At 38.0% G+C, this 18,539-nt stretch overlaps 1 protein-coding gene across 2 annotated transcripts; it reads left to right on the top strand.

Annotated features, from left to right (window-relative positions):
• Positions 1 to 1,319: 1,319 nt before the first annotated feature.
• Positions 1,320 to 12,375, top strand: Samt1c (spermatogenesis associated multipass transmembrane protein 1c). Of its 2 annotated transcripts, NM_001243016.1 has the most exons (3): positions 1,320 to 1,390; positions 2,617 to 2,726; positions 11,571 to 12,375. In NM_001243016.1, the coding sequence occupies exons 2-3, from the start codon at positions 2,698 to 2,700 to the stop codon at positions 12,253 to 12,255; spliced, it is 714 nt and encodes a 237-aa protein (NP_001229945.1). In that variant the 5' UTR covers positions 1,320 to 1,390; positions 2,617 to 2,697; the 3' UTR covers positions 12,256 to 12,375. The 2 variants fall into 2 exon arrangements, with proteins under 2 accessions (NP_001229945.1, XP_017174077.1); XM_017318588.1 differs by lacking the exon at positions 1,320 to 1,390 and having other exon boundaries at positions 2,618 to 2,726; positions 11,583 to 12,373.
• The last annotated feature ends 6,164 nt before the right edge of the window (positions 12,376 to 18,539 follow it).

Below are 18,539 nucleotides of genomic sequence, written 5' to 3'. Positions count from 1 at the left end.
GGATGTATTTCTTATCCACACTGGAATCTGTGTCTATTTATTGAGGAATAGAGAGATATTAATTGCCATTGATTGTTAATTTCTTGTCTTTTTTGTTCCTGTTGTATATATTTGTAATAATAGTATTATGTCTTCATATGCACATGACTTTCATTCCTTCCTTCTAATTGTCTTCTCTCTCTCTCTCTCTCTCTCTCTCTCTCTCTCTCTCTCTCTCTCTCTCTCTCTCTCTCTCTCTCCTTCCCATTTAGATATGCAGGTGTGAACTCTTCCTGTGTTTTTCATGCATGTAGTTAGTGAAAATGGTACTTTAAGATTCTGGAGTAATTAAAACAGGATAATTATAACCAGCAAGAACACAGAGATGCAAGTTCTTAGAACTACAGTGACCTGTTAGGATGATATACACGTGTAAGTTTCACAAATGCTATGGGATTAACATGCAACATTTTTGCTAAACTCCGTTTCCAATTGAAGTAGTAATATTAGTAGATATTGTAAATAACACTGCTTAGGTGGACAGGCACCTGATATTAGATACTTCATTGCTATAGGGAAAATCTACTCCTAATATTCAGATCAGGGAACATTGAAATTAGTTCACTCTTAATACTATTTTGTCATACATAACTGCCTCACTCAATCGATATTGTACAAGATTTTATGGGCCATAGATGATAATTAACAAAGAGACCCTCAACTGAACAATGTGGAGAACATGAGAGTCTTTGAAGTATTCAGTCCTAAATGACATGCATCCATTATGCCCTTTCCTGTCATTCAGAAAACTTTGAGAGTATGCACACAAGTGCACACCAGACAATAGTAGAACTAACACAAAGTACTGAACACAGTGAATCACCAGTAACCTAGAAGCTATTTCCAGTTTATGCTTTCTAGAAAAAAAAAATCATTTTCACCAAAAGTACATCTACTGCACTCCAGGAAAGGGATAATGACAGGGACTAGTGACATCACTTATTTTAAATCTCCTCAGATTTTTATTTGTTATAGTTACAGATTTCCTGTTTTTTCCTACTATAATTAAGGGTATTATAAGACCTTTTATGCTTTGTTGTAATGAGTAAATTGATATACAGTTGGGGTGAGTATGCAGGTGTGGAAGGATCTTCAAATATCAAAGGGGAAATCCATCATCAAGTTATGCTGTATAAGGAATCTTTCTAAATTAAAAATGAAAAAAAATATTTCCAGAAACATTCTAACATATGAGAAGAGCATTAGCATCACTGGCCCTTTAAGACTATATCTTAAGTCTGAGTCATAATGAGCCATTCACTTTTGGTAGTCTTGGAAACATAAAACTTTTTAATGTGAGTCTCTAACACTGGGCAGTCACTAACAGTTGCACTTCAATGAAAAGATAAAGGCAAGTTTGTGGGAACTAAAAGGGGGCTGGGGAAGGAGGGGGAACAGAGGATATCCCATGTCTAGCCATAGTTTCTCCTGTGCTCTGGGCAGGCAGAAGCGAGAGAAATGCCTGTCACTGTCTACTCGGCCCTGGGTGGGTATCTAAGCCACTGACCCCACTCTACAGTGCTGGACAAGGGGCAGTCCCAAAAACCATGGGGCCCCAGGCCAACACCCTGTGCCCTGGAGTTATGGGGGAGAGGGCTGAGGGAGAGATGTTCTCATACAGGCAAGAGTAAGCACAGATGAACATAGACAGTCTATGGTTTTAGAGCTTTATTGTAGAAAGGCAGGATGAAAGAGAAAAGGTGGAAAGAGAGAGAGTCAGGCCATGGCCAAGAGAAGAGAGGGGGAAAAGGGAGACAGAAAGAACAAAGGCTAGAGAGAAAGAGAGAGCAAGAGAATGAGAGGAGAGTAGAGAGGAGAGTAAAGGGAGTAAGATATAGAGAGCAATAGAGAGAGGAAGACCCAAACAGCCCTCCTATGGTATGCTGTTGCTAGTTAACTGGGGAGGTGTTTATCCTGCAGGTCATAAGCTTGGAACATTGCCTATGCAACTACTAACCATGTTTCTCTTGTGGGGGACATAGGGGGGGCAGTAACTTCAACAGGAGCCAGAGTTCCAGGAGACATGAGAGAACTCCTTCCTTTGCATGTAGTTGAATTGTCAGCACCAGGTCCCAAGGTTCAGACCTCAGCTCAACTGGAAACCAGACTTTCTCTCCATAGCCATATTCCCCACACAAGTATTTGACATGTTATTTAGTTATTAGTAATAACTGTTCATTTCATAAGACCAAGAAGACAAAAAAGGTACTTGACATAATTTTTAGTAATTTGTTAATATAAATTTCCATATATGTACATCTGAGGATATCAAGTGTGTGGAAGCCATGCTTGTGTAAGAGAGCTCTTCAGCTTGTGTTATTACACCTTTATAATTTCCTGGACATGAGTGGGTGAATTATGCTCTCTTTTCCTAAATATAACAGGGGCATAATGATTGTGCAGATCTGACTGGAGGTTTAGACATTTCAGGATGTTTAAGCTCTGTGAAGTTTATAAATGAGGCTCCAACTAATCAAAGTAGGACAGAATTGTAAAGGTATGTGTGAGTCAGCAGTTGGTTGGTGAGACACTGTTCTGAGTTGAAATTTCTGCCTAACACAATTTCACTTCCTAAAGGTGATTCACCTCCTTGGGACTCCATTTCTATTCAACATTTCCTGTGAATTCAAAGATATTTATGATCACAGCATCTTTCAAATGGATCAACTCATCGTTGATACTCGGAGGTAAAACATTACACAAGTTGGATAGAGGGTTTTAAAATGGGTCTGTATGAAAGAGATACATCTACTCCATGGGATTCAAACATAGGCAAAACCTGGTCCTTCTAGACTAGTTCATCTGTGTGGCATAATAACACTTTCCACCTTTGTGTAGTTGTAAATCGATATTCACTGTTCCTGCAATTCACTGGCACAGATTTGCCTTGGTAAGTAAGAAGACTTGAACAGGGTATTACTGAAGATACCATCAATTAGAATCCTATCTCTCGCCCCTTGGTATTGAAAACATTATATGCCACAGTACAGGGTAATGCCAGGGCCAAGAAGTGGGAGTGGGTGTGTAGGGAAGCATGGCATGGGGAGGATATAGGGAACTTTCAGGGTAGGATTTGAAATGTATATGAAAAAAATCTTTAACAAAAAGAGTTGTTGTAGTCATGGTGTCTCTTCATCGCAATAAAACCCTAAGGCACCCTGGAAAGAATCTTCCCATTGGTGAAACTATATCGACTGATCAGATTTGAAATATAAATACAAGTAACATTGTATGCACTGAGAAGATTGTAGTTATATACTTATAAATATATGTGTGTGTGTGTATAGTTGTAGAATATTACATTTTATTTTTATTTATTTTTATTACGTATTTTCCTCAATTACATTTCCAATGCTATCCCAAAATTCCCACACACACCCCCCCCCACTCCCCTACCCACACATTCCTATTTTTTGGCCCTGGCGTTCCCCTGTACTGGGGCATATAAAGTTTGCCTGACCAATGGGCCTCTCTTTCCAGTGATGGCCGACTAGGCCATCTTTTGATACATATGCAGCTAGAGTCAAGAGCTCTGGGGTACTGGTTAGTTCATAATGTTGTTCCACCGATAGGTTTGCAGATCTCTTTAGCTCCTTGGATACTTTCTCTAGCTTCTCCATTGGGGGCCCTGTGATCTATCCAATAGCTCATTGTGAGCATCCACTTATGTGTTTGCTGGGCCCCGGTCTAGTATCACAAGGGACAGGTATATCACGGTCCTTGCAACAAAGGCTTGCTAGTGTATGCCATGGTGTCATCGTTTGGATGCTGACTATGGGATGGATCCCTGGATATGGCAGTCTCTACATGGTCCATCCTTTTGTCTCAGCTCCAAACTTTGTCTCTGTAACTCCTTCCATGGGTGATTGTTTCCAATTCTAAGAAGGAGCAAAGTGTTTACACTTTGGTCTTCGTTCTTCAGTTTCATGTGTTTTGCATCTTGTACGTTATCTCTCGCTATACTAAGTTTCTGGGCTAATGAATATTACATTTTATATAAATAAAGAAAATGGGGCCATACATTTGGGAGTAAGGGAGGTAATATAAATAGGAACGGTTTGAGGGAAGAAGGAAATTATGTAATCATATTTTAACTTCATCTAATAAAATGTTAATAATATTAAAAAAAAGGAATCCTATCTCTCTGCTATAACTTTTCAAGTGGTACAGATACTATCTTCTCCAAATAGGAAGCACATTCCCTAGTAGGTGTTAAAGAGTGGGTGCCTGGGAGGGAAGTTTTCCTAGCCACTAGATCATGATTTTAGTACCCTCAAAACATCTGCATATACAGTGGCAATGAAATATACCACATATATGGTAGATACAAAAATTTCCCCCCCCCCCGTGGTTTTATTTTCAAATAACCCATGGAATCCCTCGATTCACAGTTTTCTATGAACATTAACTATTTCCAAAGTTTTAACTTAGTACAGATCTAAATGAACTTGTGCATACATTACAATTGGAGTCTATTTTTCTTAAAAGTTAGACAAGAGATAGTCAGTATATGTGCAACAATCAAATAAAGTTCATAACCTGAAAATGGGCATTTGAATACATTATATTTAAATTATGTAAATTTTAACAAGTCTTCCTGATTTGTGTGTAGATTTCAGACTTTGGCACTGAAGAATGATTTTAGGCCCTTTCACAAGAGCAGCAATCACCCTTTCACTGAGGAGTAGCTGTGGCCTAGATATTTACATATTTTGAAATTCATTTTCACTGTGCCCTTAATTAAAAATTTGTATAGCTTTTTAAAGATTTTCACATTTCAAAAAGATATGCCACAAAGACATTCAACACTGTTAGTTTTTTCTACATAGAGTTCCTTTGGCATGTAATTTTGATGTGTTCCTGTTTGCAAGTGTGTGGGTTCATGACAGTGTGTCTATCAAGCCTGTATACATATATAAGTCTATAGCTGTTTCATATATGAAATTTGTACATACATCATTATGCCATATCAGTTTTCATTTTGCTTATTCTTTTTTTATTAGGTATTTTCCTCATTTACATTTTCAATGCTATCCCAAAGGTCCCCCATACCCACCCCCCCAATCCCCTTCCCACCCACTCCCCCTTTTTGGCCCTGGCTTTCCCCTGTACTGGGACATATAAAGTTTGCAAGTCCAATGGGCCTCTCTTTGCAGTGATGGCCGACTAGGCCATCTTTTGATACATATGCAGCTAAAGACAAGAGCTCCCGGGTACTGGTTAGCTCATATTGTTGTTCCACCTATAGGGTTGCAGTTCCCTTTAGCTCCTTGGGTAATTTCTCTAGCTCCTCCATTAGGGGCCGTGTGACCCATCCAATAGCTGACTGTGATCATCCACTTCTGTGTTTGCTAGGCCCCGGCATAGTCTCACAAGAGAGAGCTATATCTGGGTCCTTTCAGCGAAATCTTGCTAGTGTATGCAATGGTGTCAGCATTTGGAAGCTGATTATGGGATGGATCCCTGCATATGGCAGTCACTAGATGGTCCATTCTTTCGTCACAGCTCCAAATTTTGTCTCTTTAACTCCTTCTATGGGTGTTTTGTTCCCATTTCTAAGAAAGGGTAAAGTGTCCACACTTTGGTCTTTGTTCTTCTTGAATTTCATGCGTTTGGCAAGTTGTATCTTATATCTTGGGTATCCTAAGTTTCTGGGCTATTATCCACTTATCAGTGAGTACATACTGTGCGAGTTCTTTTGTGATTGGGTTACTTCACTCAGGATGATACCCTCCAGGTCCATCCATTTGCCTAGGAATTTCATAAATTCATTTTTTAATAGCTGAGTAGTATTCCATTGTGCAAATGTACCACATTTTCTGTATCCATTCCTCTGTTGAGGGGCATCTGGGTACTTTCCAGCTTCTGGCTATTATAAACAAGGCTGCTATGAACATAGTGGAGCATGTGTTCTTCTTGCCGGTTGGGACATCTTCTGGATATTTGCTCAGGAGAGGTATTGCAGGATCCTCCGGTAGTACTATGTCCAATTTTCTGAGGAACCGCCAGACTGATTTCCAGAGTGGTTGTAAAAGCTTGCAATCCCACCAACAATGGAGGAGTGTTCCCCTTTCTCCACATCCTCGACAACATCTGCTGTCACCTGAGTTTTTGATCTTAGCCATTCTGACTGGAGTGAAGTGGAATCTCAGTGTTGTTTTGATTTGCATTTCCCTGATGATTAAGGATGTTGAACATTTTTTCAGGTGTTTCTCTGCCATTCGGTATTCCTCAGGTGAGAATTCTTTGTTCAGCTCTGAGCCCCATTTTTTAATGGGGTTATTTGATTTTCTGGAGTCCACCTTCTTGAGTTCTTTATATATATATTGGATATTAGTCCCCTATCCGATTTGGGATAGGTAAAGATCCTTTCCCAATCTGTTGGTGGCCTTTTTGTCTTATTGACAGTGTCTTTTGCCCTACAGAAGCTTTGCAATTTTATGAGGTCCCATTTATCGATTCTTGATCTTACAGCACAAGTCATTGCTCTTCTATTCAGGACTTTTTCCCGTGTACACATATCTTCGAGGCTTTTCCCTACTTTCTCCTCTATAAGTTTCAGTGTCTCTGGTTTTATGTGGAGTTCCTTAATCCACTTAGATTTGACCTTAGTACAAGGAGATAGAAATGGATCAATTCGCATTCTTCTACATGATGACCGCCAGTTCTGCCAGCACCATTTGTTGAAAATGCTGTCTTTTTTCCACTGGATGGTTTTAGCTCCCTTGTCAAAGATCAAGTGACGATAGGTGTGTGGGTTCATCTCTGGGTCTTCAATTCTGTTCCATTGGTCTACTTGTCTGTCACTATACCAGAACCATGCAGTTTTGATCACAATTGCTCTGTAGTACAGTTTTAGGTCCGGCATGGTGATTCCACCAGAGGTTCTTTTATCCTTGAGAAGAGTTTTTGCTATCCTCGGTTTTTTGTTATTCCAGATGAATCTGCACATTGCCCTTTCTAATTCGTTGAAGAATTGAGTTGGAATTTTGATGGGGATTGCATTGAATCTGTAGATTGCTTTTGGCAAAATAGCCATTTTTACAATGTTGATCCTGCCAATCCATGAGCATGGGAGATCTTTCCATCTTCTGAGCTCTTCTTTAATTTCTTTCTTTAGAGACTTGAAGTTCTTATCATACAGATCTTTCACTTCCTTAGTTAGAGTCATGCCAAGGTATTTTATATTATTTGTGACTATTGAGAAGGGTGTTGTTTCCCTAATTTCTTTCTCAGCCTGTTTATCCTTTGTATACAGAAAGGCCATTGACTTGTGTGAGTTAATTTTATATCCAGCTACTTCATTGAAGCTGTTTATCAGGCTTAGTAGTTCTCTGGTGGAATTTTTAGGGTCACTTATATATACTATCATATCATCTGCAAAAAGTGATATTTTGACTTCTTCCTTTCCAATTTGTATCCCCTTAATCTCCTTTTGTTGTCTAATTGCTCTGGCTAGGACTTCAAGTACAATGTTGAATAGGTAGGGCGAGAGTGGACAGCCTTGTCTGGTCCCTGATTTTAGTGGGATTGCTTCCAGCTTCTCACCATTTACTTTGATGTTGGCTATTGGTTTGCTGTAGATTGCTTTTATCATGTTTATGTATGGGCCTTGAATTCCTGATCTTTCCAAGACTTTTATCATGAATGGGTGTTGGATTTTGTCAAATGCTTTCTCAGCATCTAACGAGATGATCATGTGGTTTTTGTCTTTGAGTTTGTTTGTATACTGGATTACGTTGATGGATTTCCATATATTGAACCATCCCTGCATCCCTGGGATGAAACCTACTTGGTCAGGATGGATGATTGTTTTGATGTGTTCTTGGATTCGGTTAGCAAGAACTTTATTGAGGATTTTTGCATCAATATTCATAAGGGATATTGGTCTGAAGTTCTCTATCTTTGTGGGGTCTTTTTGTGGTTTAGGTATCAGAGTAATTGTGGCTTCATAGAATGAGTTGGGTAGAGTACCTTTTGTTTCTGTTTTGTGGAATAGTTTGTGAAGAACTGGAATTAGGTCTTCTTTGAAGATCTGATAGAACTCTGCACTAAACCCAACTGGTCCGGGGCTTTTTTTGGCTGGGAGACTATTAATAACTGCTTCTATTTCTTTAGGGGATATGGGACTGTTTAGATGGTCAACTTGATCCTGATTCAACTTTGGTACCTGGTATCTGTCCAGAAATTTGTCCATTTCATCCAGGTTTTCCAGTTTTGTTGAGTATAGCCTCTTGTAGAAGGATCTGATGGTGTTTTGGATTTCTTCAGGATCTGTTGTTATGTCTCCCTTTTCATTTCTGATTTTGTTAATTAGGATTTTATCCCTGTGCCCTCTAGTGAGTCTAGCTAAGGGTTTATCTATCTTGTTGATTTTCTCAAAGAACCAACTCCTCGTTTGGTTAATTCTTTGAATAGTTCTTCTTGTTTCTGCTTGGTTGATTTCACCCCTCAGTTTGATTATTTCCTGCCTTCTACTCCTCTTGGGTGAATTTGATTACCTTTCTTCTAGACCTTTTAGGTGTGTTGTCAAGCTGCTAATGTGTGCTCTCTCTAGTTTCTTTTTGGAGGCACTCAGAGCTATGAGTTTTCCTCTTAGGAATGCTTTCATTGTGTCCCATAAGTTTGGGTATGTTGTGGCTTCATTTTCATTAAACTCCAAAAAGTCCTTAATTTCTTTCTTTATTCCTTCCTTGACCAAGGTATCATTGAGAAGAGTGTTGTTCAGTTTCCACGTGAATGTTGGCTTTCTATTATTTATTTTCTTATTGAAGATCAGCCTTAGTGCATGGTGATCTGATAGGATGCATGGGACAATTTCAATATTTTTGAATCTGTTGAGGCCTGTTTTGTGACCTATTATGTGGTCAGTTTTGGAGAAGGTACCATGAGGTGCTGAGAAGAAGGTATATCCTTTTGTTTTAGGATAAAATGTTCTGTAGATATCTGTCAGATCCATTTGTTTCATCACTTCTGTTAGTTTCAGTGTGTCCCTGTTTAGTTTCTGTTTCCATGATCTGTCCATTGGTGAAAGTGGTGTGTTGAAGTCTCCCACTATTATTGTGTGAGGTGCAATGTGTGCTTTGAGCTTTACTAAAGTTTCTTTAATGAATGTGGCTGCCCTTGTTTTTGGAGCATAGATATTCAGAATTGAGAGTTCCTCTTGGAGGATTTTACCTTTAATGAGAACGAAGTGCCCCTCCTTGTCTTTTTTGATGACTTTGGGTTGGAAGTCAATCTTATCAGATATTAGGATGGCTACTCCAGCTTGTTTCTTCATACCATTTGCTTGGAAAATTGTTTTCCAGCCTTTCATTCTCAGGTAGTGTCTATCTTTTTCTCTGAGATGAGTTTCCTGTAAGCAGCAAAATGTTGGGTCTTGTTTGTGTAGCCAGTGTGTTAGTCTATGTCTTTTTATTGGGGAGTTGAGACCATTGATATTAAGAGATATTAAGGAAAAGTAATTGTTGCTTCCTGTTATTTTTGTTGTTAAAGTTGGCATTCTGTTCTTGTGGCTGTCTTCGTTTAGTTTTGTTGAGGGATTATCTTCTTGTTTTTTCTAGGGCGTGGTACCCGTCCTTGTATTGTTTTTTTTTTTTTTTTTCTGTTATTATCCTTTGAAGGGCTGGATTCGTGGAGAGATAATGGGTGAATTTAGTTTTGTCGTGGAATACTTTGGTTTCTCCATCTATGGTAATTGAGAGTTTGGCTGGGTATAGTAGCCTGGGCTGGAATTTGTGTTCTCTTAGTGTCTATAAAACATCTGTCCAGGCTCTTCTGGCTTTCATAGTCTCTGGTGAAAAATCTGGTGTAATTCTGATAGGCTTGCCTTTATATGTTACTTGTCCTTTTTCCCTTACTGCTTTTAGTATTCTATCTTTATTTAGTGCATTTGATGTTCTGATTATTATGTGTCGGGAGGAATTTCTTGTCTGGTCCAGTCTATTTGGAGTTCTGTAGGCGTCTTGTATGTTCATGGGCATCTCTTTCTTTAGATTTGGGAAGTTTTCTTCAATAATTTTGTTGAAGATGTTTGATGGTACGTTGAGTTGAAAATCTTCATTCTCATCCACTCCTATTATCCGTAGGTTTGGTCTTCTCATTGTGTCCTGGATTTCCTGGATGTTTTGAGTTAGGATCTTTTTGCATTTTCCATTTTCTTTGATTGTTGTGCCGATGTTCTCTATGGAATCTTCTGCACCTGAGATTCTCTCTTCCATCTCTTGTATTCTGTTGCTGATGCTGGCATCTATGGTTCCAGATTTCTTTCCTAGGGTTTCTATCTTCAGCGTTGCCTCACTTTGGGTTTTCTTTATTGTATCTACTTCCCTTTTTAGGTCTAGTATGGTTTTGTTCATTTCCATCACCTGTTTGGATGTGTTTTCCTGTTTTTCTATAAGGACTTCTACCTGTTTGGTTGTGTTTTCCTGTATTTCTTTAAGGACTTGTAACTCTTTAGCAGTGTTCTCCTGTATTTCTTTAAGTGAGTTATTAAATTCCTTCTTTATGTCCTCTACCATCATCATGAGATATGCTTTTAAATCCAGGTCTACCTTTTCAGGTGGTTTCTGTTAGTAGGATTCTTACGTTTACCTTTCACCATCTGGCAATCTCTGGAGTTAGTTGTTATAGTTGTCTTTGTTTAGAGATTGTTCCTCTGTTGATTTTGTTACCCTCTATCAGCAGGCGTGGGAGACTAGCTCTCTCCTCTGAGTTTCAGTGGTCAGAGCAGTCTCTGCAGGCAAGTTCTCCTCTTTCAGGGAAGGTGTACAGTTATCTGGTGTTTGGACCTCCTCCTGGCTAAAGATGAAGGCCCAAAACAGGATCTTTCCCAGAAGCTGTGTTGCTTTGGCCAGGAAGGTGGCCGGTTGTCTGGAGCCGAAGATGGCGCCGCCTCAGAAGCTCTGTGGCTCTCGCCTGTCCCAGAAACTGCTGATCTCTGTATTCCACACCCTCACCCGTGCAGCCTGCCCTCCTCGGAGTCCCGGAGCCAAGGAGGCTCCCGCCAGGGCCTGAGGCACAAACCTCTCGGGCCGGGCAGACCCTCTCGCTCTCACCAGGCCATTTTGCTTATTCTTTCAGCACACTTCAGTTTATAATAGTCACATGATAGTGCTATAATGTAATTTAGAAATGATATTTGAACATTCTTGTATTCGTGGCTTTCATGTATTTTTGGCATTTGTGAATTGAATTCACATATAATAAACATCACATCATATATGACAATACAAATTCATTTTTATACTATTAATTCCAAGGGTGAATATTCTTAGTTAATATAAAATTACATTTTAGTAGTTGACAGATACATAAAATTTTGTAACAAAATTACTTGAAAACAGTAATCCTCTGATTGTCATGGACTTCCAGGCTTCTTATACAGTTACTTGTAGTATAGTAAACACTTATTCATGGAAATGTACTTATGTGAAATCCCAGACTGGGTATGAGATCTTACTGCCCAATGTAATGTGCCTATTGTTTTCCCATATACTTTTGTGTCATTATTTGACTTTATACTTGTTTAGTGTCATCTACAGATTTATCAATGAGAAGGACTGCATCTACAAGCTGAGTGGCCTCCTTAGCAGCTTAGCAGCTTTCATGCTTGAAGTACTTATTGCAAGCATCTTATCCTGGCGCCTATGGGAATTTGACAGCAATGTTGTGCAGTTTGTGTCCTTTGGCCTGTTTGAAGCATATTACCCTCAGCAGTTTAACATCTCTGGAACACTAACCAAGATGCTGGTATACACCCCTATTGATTCAACTTGGAACATTTCAACTGAATTTATGTATGCTCAGAACCTGGTAGTATGGGCCATTTTGATGAAGCCTGTGGTTCTGGTTTTCTGTGTAATGGCCATTAAAATCAGCTGCACGAAGAACCCACTAGTGGAGATGCAGATATATTGCTACAAGATCTCTGCCTTAATTTTGTCTGTTAGCAGCATGTTCACATTTGTTTCTGTGATCTGGAACCACATGGTAGATTTTTATGGCCACACCACTCTTGACTTTCCATCTGATTTTCCTGTTAAGAAAGAAGCTTTAACAAGCAAACATTTAACTGTGGTGTTACCAGTAGGCCTCCTTATAGCCACCATGTCACTCTTTGGTGTGATCATGTTTCTCTCTGAGATAAGCGATTTGAAACTAAAGCGTCCTGTGAAGGCCAATGATGCTTCCAAAATGGGCCTTCTAGATGCGTGAAGTGATAAGTTTTGGATTTCCAACATTTGTGAGAATGTTCTTTAAGAAGTTTCCTCTTCCTACAGGAAACTCATGTAGTTCTCAACTCATTCTAAATAAATTTGTTCTATACCAAGCATCAATTGATTCTCAAGCTGTGTTTATGCTTACTTTTTCCTCTATATCCCTTAGCTTTTTAATTTTCAAGGTCTAAAGGCTATGATAATTTGCTCAAATTTTGCCAACAAGCAGTAGTAAGAGAATGTATATCTGTAATGCATATTGCAAAAATAAACAAAGCAAATCCCTGGTGAAATATTTTCATAATGTAGTTGATGCTTAAGGAAAACAATGTAATCACATTCCTTTGTGGAGAATCTCAGGTACAGAAAATACTGAGAGCCTTTTATAAACTCTTGTGGGAATCCATTAAAGAAGCACATTATTAATTATGAACATATATGCAAGGAATTTGAATGGGTGAAATAACTCCCTACTACACAACTTATGCCTCTAATAAAACCCCAGTAGTCCAGAATGGAATATATTACTTTAAACCATGGGTGAATAGTGTTCCATAAAAGATAAGCTTCCTGAAAAAAATACTGTTTCAATTCCATTCAACATTCTCTACAATTTTATGTAAGTATGACCCTATTGAGAAGGAAACTATTTCTTAAGTAAATGAACATAAAGAAATGGAGATCCTGCCAAATACAAGCTTCATTCCTATTTATGTGCATGCATATTAATGAAAATTAGACTACTTCCAATTGTCAATATCAAAGAGCTGCAAATCCTGTGAACTACAACAGGGACATTCTAGCAGATGTATTCATATGAGAGTGTCACAAATATTACATGAGTAAACAACATAATTTAAATGAATTGAAGACCCATTCCATGAGACAGAACCCCAAACATATGTTGAAGTGGAAAGGAGGTTGAAATTTGATAGGCATAGAAAAACCCTTACATTACTCTGCTCAAGGATGATTTAAATGAATTGAATTATAAAGACATTCTGATAAACTCATAGATTGGTGCCTCCTACACATCGTAGAACATTATTAATTAATGGTAAAAAAAAATACCAAGAAGAGACCAATTCAGTGCATCATATTCTTATCTTTAAGAAGGCTTGGGCATCAGGGAATGTCTCTAGTGTTTAAGGTCCAGAATTCAGCAGACAAAGCCAGCATTTATCTGTGCTCAAAAATCAAGAGTGCACCAGGTGTTCCTGGTGCACATGGGCTGTTTTGAATGAACTTACCAAGGATATGTGGACCGGGAACTATGCCTCCTCTTGCAGAGATGACACATGTTGTGTTGTTTTTTTTGGAAAAACCCATGCATTGTTCTGCAAGACTCTTTGGGGGAGTGAAAATAGTTAAAGAACCTCAGAGAGAAAATGATGTTTCATGAGTGCATCCATATTTAGGTCCTGAACTGTGGAGATAGACTGTGGATGTGTGCATCTCAGGTTAATGTCAAGAAAATAAAGAACACAGTTAATGTGGTGCTGGTGTTTAGATAATTCTAGTATATATCCTTCCATCTCATTATATTTATCTATCTGCTAACAATGTGTGCTTGCAGAGCAATGTCTTGAAGTGTGATATCCTTGTATCAGTATCAGCATGGGAAAACTCAGTGGAGAAACCCAGCGAAGGAGCTTTCTTCACTAAAGGAAGGCAAATGACAATTTGCATGGCTGTATATGGAGAAAATTTGGAGAGAATTATTAAGAAAATTAGTACCTTATCTTTTCCTCCTAGCTATGAAATGAATTTGTGAAGATGGTATTTGTAGGCTTGATTATAGGAATGACAGAGAAAGATGTTTCAAGAGCTTTCTTGTCAAAGAGCCTAGATTGGATAAAGTAGGAATGGCTCTAGAGTGTGAATTTATATTAAGTTATTTGCAGTTCATCATCAGATCTATGTATCACCTTTTCCTACATAGTGATGCTAGACCATGTGAACATCATAGAGGAATGCTTTTTTTCATGGGGGAATTAACCATGAGGAATCTAGCAGTATAGGACCTAACCAATTTGCAGTGGGAATGAATCTAACATTAATGTTTCCCTTTAAATTATCTGGAAAATTATGACAAAAAAATGAATAAGGTCTAGAATGGCCCACAGGTGGAGAGGTCAAAATCCTAGGCTTCACAGTTCTAGAATGACACTCATGGGAATGTTCACAAGGCAAAGAGGTTGTGAGAGCTACATATCCAGAAATCAAACTGAGAAGATTGAGATAGTGCCAGCAAGATTGATTCTGAAGGTATTCTCCAGGAGAAAATTGATATGTGAATATGGTGACCAGAGCTAAGACTGAAAATAAGTGTGGTAGCAGCAAAAACTCAATGTTCTTTGAAAATAGGAAAGAAAAATTAATATGTGAATTGTGCAAAAAAAGTGAAACATTTTAGAGATTTGTGTGTGTGTGTGTGTGTGTGTGTGTGAGAGAGAGAGAGAGAGAGAGAGAGAGAGAGAGAGAGAGAGAGAGTTGGTTTTGTGTTGATATGTGAGGATGTGTTTCCAATGACCATTCAGTTTAGTGGTGATTCATCAGGGATAGTTGATATTCTCTGTGCATTCAGATAGTAATTGGAAATTGGAAATACAACAGTTGTGCTTTCTTTACGGTACTTGCAGTAACAATTGATTTCTGTAATTCCATGGCCATGGAAAAGGCCTGGCATGATGGGAATGGTGCTGCCATTCAAGGATTTGGAAAGCTTCCCAGTCAAAGCAGTGTTAAAGATCTGCAAACACTGCTAGAAAGTAAACAATAGGAAAGATGTGAAAGGTTTTCTTTGTAAGAACAACATGAAAGCTGTTGCAGTAGTATAATGACCACAAGTATGACTTAGAGTGGAGTCATGAGGCTATAGGGTGACATAATCTGTTAGCAACTAGGCAAAACCAAGAGAATATCTGGCTACAAATGGATAAAGATTCATTAAAGGCTTGACATAGCTGAGTTAGCTCTTGGAGAGTAGATAAGGCACTGATGGAATTTTTTTGGGATCCCAGAGAAATTTTGATTAACAATGTGTTTATTCAGAAGAATTCTTGGGAATAGAAAAATGGCACAGTTCTGTAAGTATTAAACAGTTCAGTAAGTATTAAAGAGAGAACATTAGGAAATTAAATCTACAAACATGGACAATGTGGAGGTCTAGAGGAAACACAAAAATCCCTTAAAGAGCTATAGGAAAATACAAACAAACAGGTGATAGAATTGAACAAAACCATCCAAAATCTAAAAAGAGAAGTAGAAACAATAAAGAAAACCCAAAGTGAAACAACTCTGGAGATAGAAACCCTAGAAAAGAAATCAAGAAACATAGATACGAGCATCAGCAACAAAATACAAGAGATGGAAGAGAGGATGTCAGATGCAGAAGATTCCATAGAGAACATGAGCACAACAATAAAAGAAAATTCAAAATGCAAAAAGATCCTAACTCAAAGAATCCAGGGAATTCAGGACACAATGAGAAGACTAAAAATGTGGATAATAGGAATAGATAAGAAGGACGATTTTCAACATAAAGGGCCAGCAAATATCTTCAACAAAATTATAAAAGAAACCTTCCCAAACCAAAAGCAAGAGATGCCCATGAACATACAAGAAGCCTACAGAACTCTGAATAGTTTGGACCAGAAGAGAAATTCCTCTCAACACAAAATAATCAAAACAACAAATGCACTAAATAAAGATAGAATATTAAAAGCAGTAAAGGAAAAAGGTCAAGTAACATATAAAGGCATACCTATAAGTATTACACCAGACTTCTCACCAGAGACTATGAAAGCCAGAAGATCCTGTACAGATGTTATACAGACCTTAAAGAGAACACAAATGTCTTCCCAGACTACTATAATCAGCAAAACTCTCAATTACCACAGATGGAGAAAACAAAGTATTCCATGACAAAACCAAATTCACAAAATAACTTTCCACGACTCCATCCCTTCAAAGGATAATAAAAACAAAACACCAACACAAGGCTAGAAACTATACCCTAGAAAAAGCAAGATAATTATCCTTCAACAAACATAAAAGAAGACAGCCGCCAGAACAGGATCCCAGCTTTAACAACAAAAATAACAGGAAGGAACAATTACTTTTCTTTAATTTCTCTTAACATCAATGGACTCAATTACCCAATAAAAAGACATAGACTAAGAGACTGGCTACACAAACAGGAACCAACATTTTGCTGCTTACAAGAAACCCTCCTCAGGGAAAAAGACAGACACTAAATCAGAGTGAAAGGCTGGAAAAAAAATTTTCAAGCAAATGGTCTGAAGAAACAAGCTGGAGTAGCCATTCTATCAAATAAAACTGACTTTTAAACCAAAGTCATCAAAAAAGACACGAAGGGGCTCTTCATACTCCTCAAACTTAAACTCTAAAAGATGAACTCTCAATTCTGAATATCTGTGCTCCAAATACAAGGGAAGCCACATTCATTAAAGAAACTTTAGTGAAGCTCAAAGGACACATTGCACCTCACACAATAAAAGTAGGAGACTTCAACACACCACTTTCACCAATGGACAGATCATGGAAACAGAAACTAAACCGTGACACATGGACACTAACAGAAGTTATGAAACAAATAGACTTAATAGGCATCTGCAGAACATTTTATCATAAAACAAAACAATATACCTTCTTCTCCCCGCCACATGGTACATCCTCCAAAATTGACCATCTAATTGGTCACAGAACAGATATCCACATATACAAAAATATTGAAATTATCCCATGCATCCTATCACATCATCACAGACTAAGGCTGATCTTCAATAACAACATAAGTAGTAGAAAGCCAACATTCACTTAGAAACTGAACAACACTCTACTCAATGATTCCTTGGTTAAGGATGAAATAAGGAAAGAAATTAAAGACTTTTTAGAGTTTAATGAAAATGAAACCACAAGATTCCAAAACTTATGGGACAAAGTGAAGGCAGTCCTAAGAGGAAAACTCATAGCCCTGAGTGCCTCCAAAAAAAAAAAAAAAAAAAAACTACAGAGAGCATATACTAGCCATCAGACTGCACACCTAGAAGCTCTAGAACTAAAGGAAGCTAATTCACCCAAGAGGAGGAGAAGGCAGGAAATAATCAAACTCAGGGCTGAAATCAACCAAGTGGAAACAAAAAGAATTATTCAAAGAAACAACCAAACCAGGAGCTGGTTCTTTGAGAAAATCAACAAGATAGATAAACCCTTAGCCAGAATAACTAGAGGGCACAGGGACAGTATCCTAATTAACAGAATCAGAAATAAAAAGTAGACATAAAAACAGAACCTGAGGAAATCCAAAATATTATCAAATCCTACAACAAAACGCTATACTCAACAAAAGTAGAAAACCTGAGTGAAATGGACAACTTCCTAGACAAATACAAGTTAAAAAAAGTTTAATTAGATTCAGATTAATAGAAGCAGTCATCAATAGTCTCCCAGCCAAAAAAAAAAAAAAACAACAACAACAAAACAACAACAACAAAAAAAAAACAACTCATGATCAGATGGGCTTAGTGCACAGTTCTATGAGAATTTCAAAGAACACCTAATTCCAACACTTCTCAAACTATTTCACAAAATAGAAACAGAATGTACTCAACCCAGTTCATTCTATGAAGCCACAATTACTCTGATACCTAAAACACACAAAGATCCAACAAAGAAAGACAACTTCAGAACAATTTCCCTTATGAATATCGATGCAAAAACATCCTTGCACACAAATCCAAGAATACATCAAAATGATCATCCATCCTGAGAAATTAGGCTTCATCCCAGGGATGCAGGGATGGTTTAATATATGGAAATCCATCAATAGAATACACCAAATAAACAAACTTAAAGACAAAAACCACATGATCTTCCCATTAGATGCTGAGAAAGCATTTGACAAAATCCAACACCCCTTCATGATAAAAGTCTTGGAAAGATAAGGGATTTAAGACCCATAACTAAACAAAATAAAAGAAATATACAGCACACCAGTAGCCAACATCAAACTAAATGGAGAAAAAGTCAAAGCAATCCCACTAAAATCATGGACTAGACAAGGCTGCGGACTTCTCCCTACCTATTTAATATACTATTTGAAATCCTAACCATAGCAATCGAGAAGAAAAGGAGATCAAGGGGATACAATTTGGAAAGAAAGAAGGCAAAATGTCAGTGTTTGCAGATGAGATGATAGTATATAAATGTGATCCTGAAAATTCCACCAGAAACTCCTAAACCTGATAAACAACTTCA

This window comes from Mus musculus, chromosome X, assembly GCF_000001635.26.
Source record: "Mus musculus strain C57BL/6J chromosome X, GRCm38.p6 C57BL/6J".
Lineage (NCBI taxonomy): Eukaryota > Metazoa > Chordata > Mammalia > Rodentia > Muridae > Mus > Mus musculus.
This window is presented reverse-complemented; position numbering and strand designations above follow the sequence as displayed.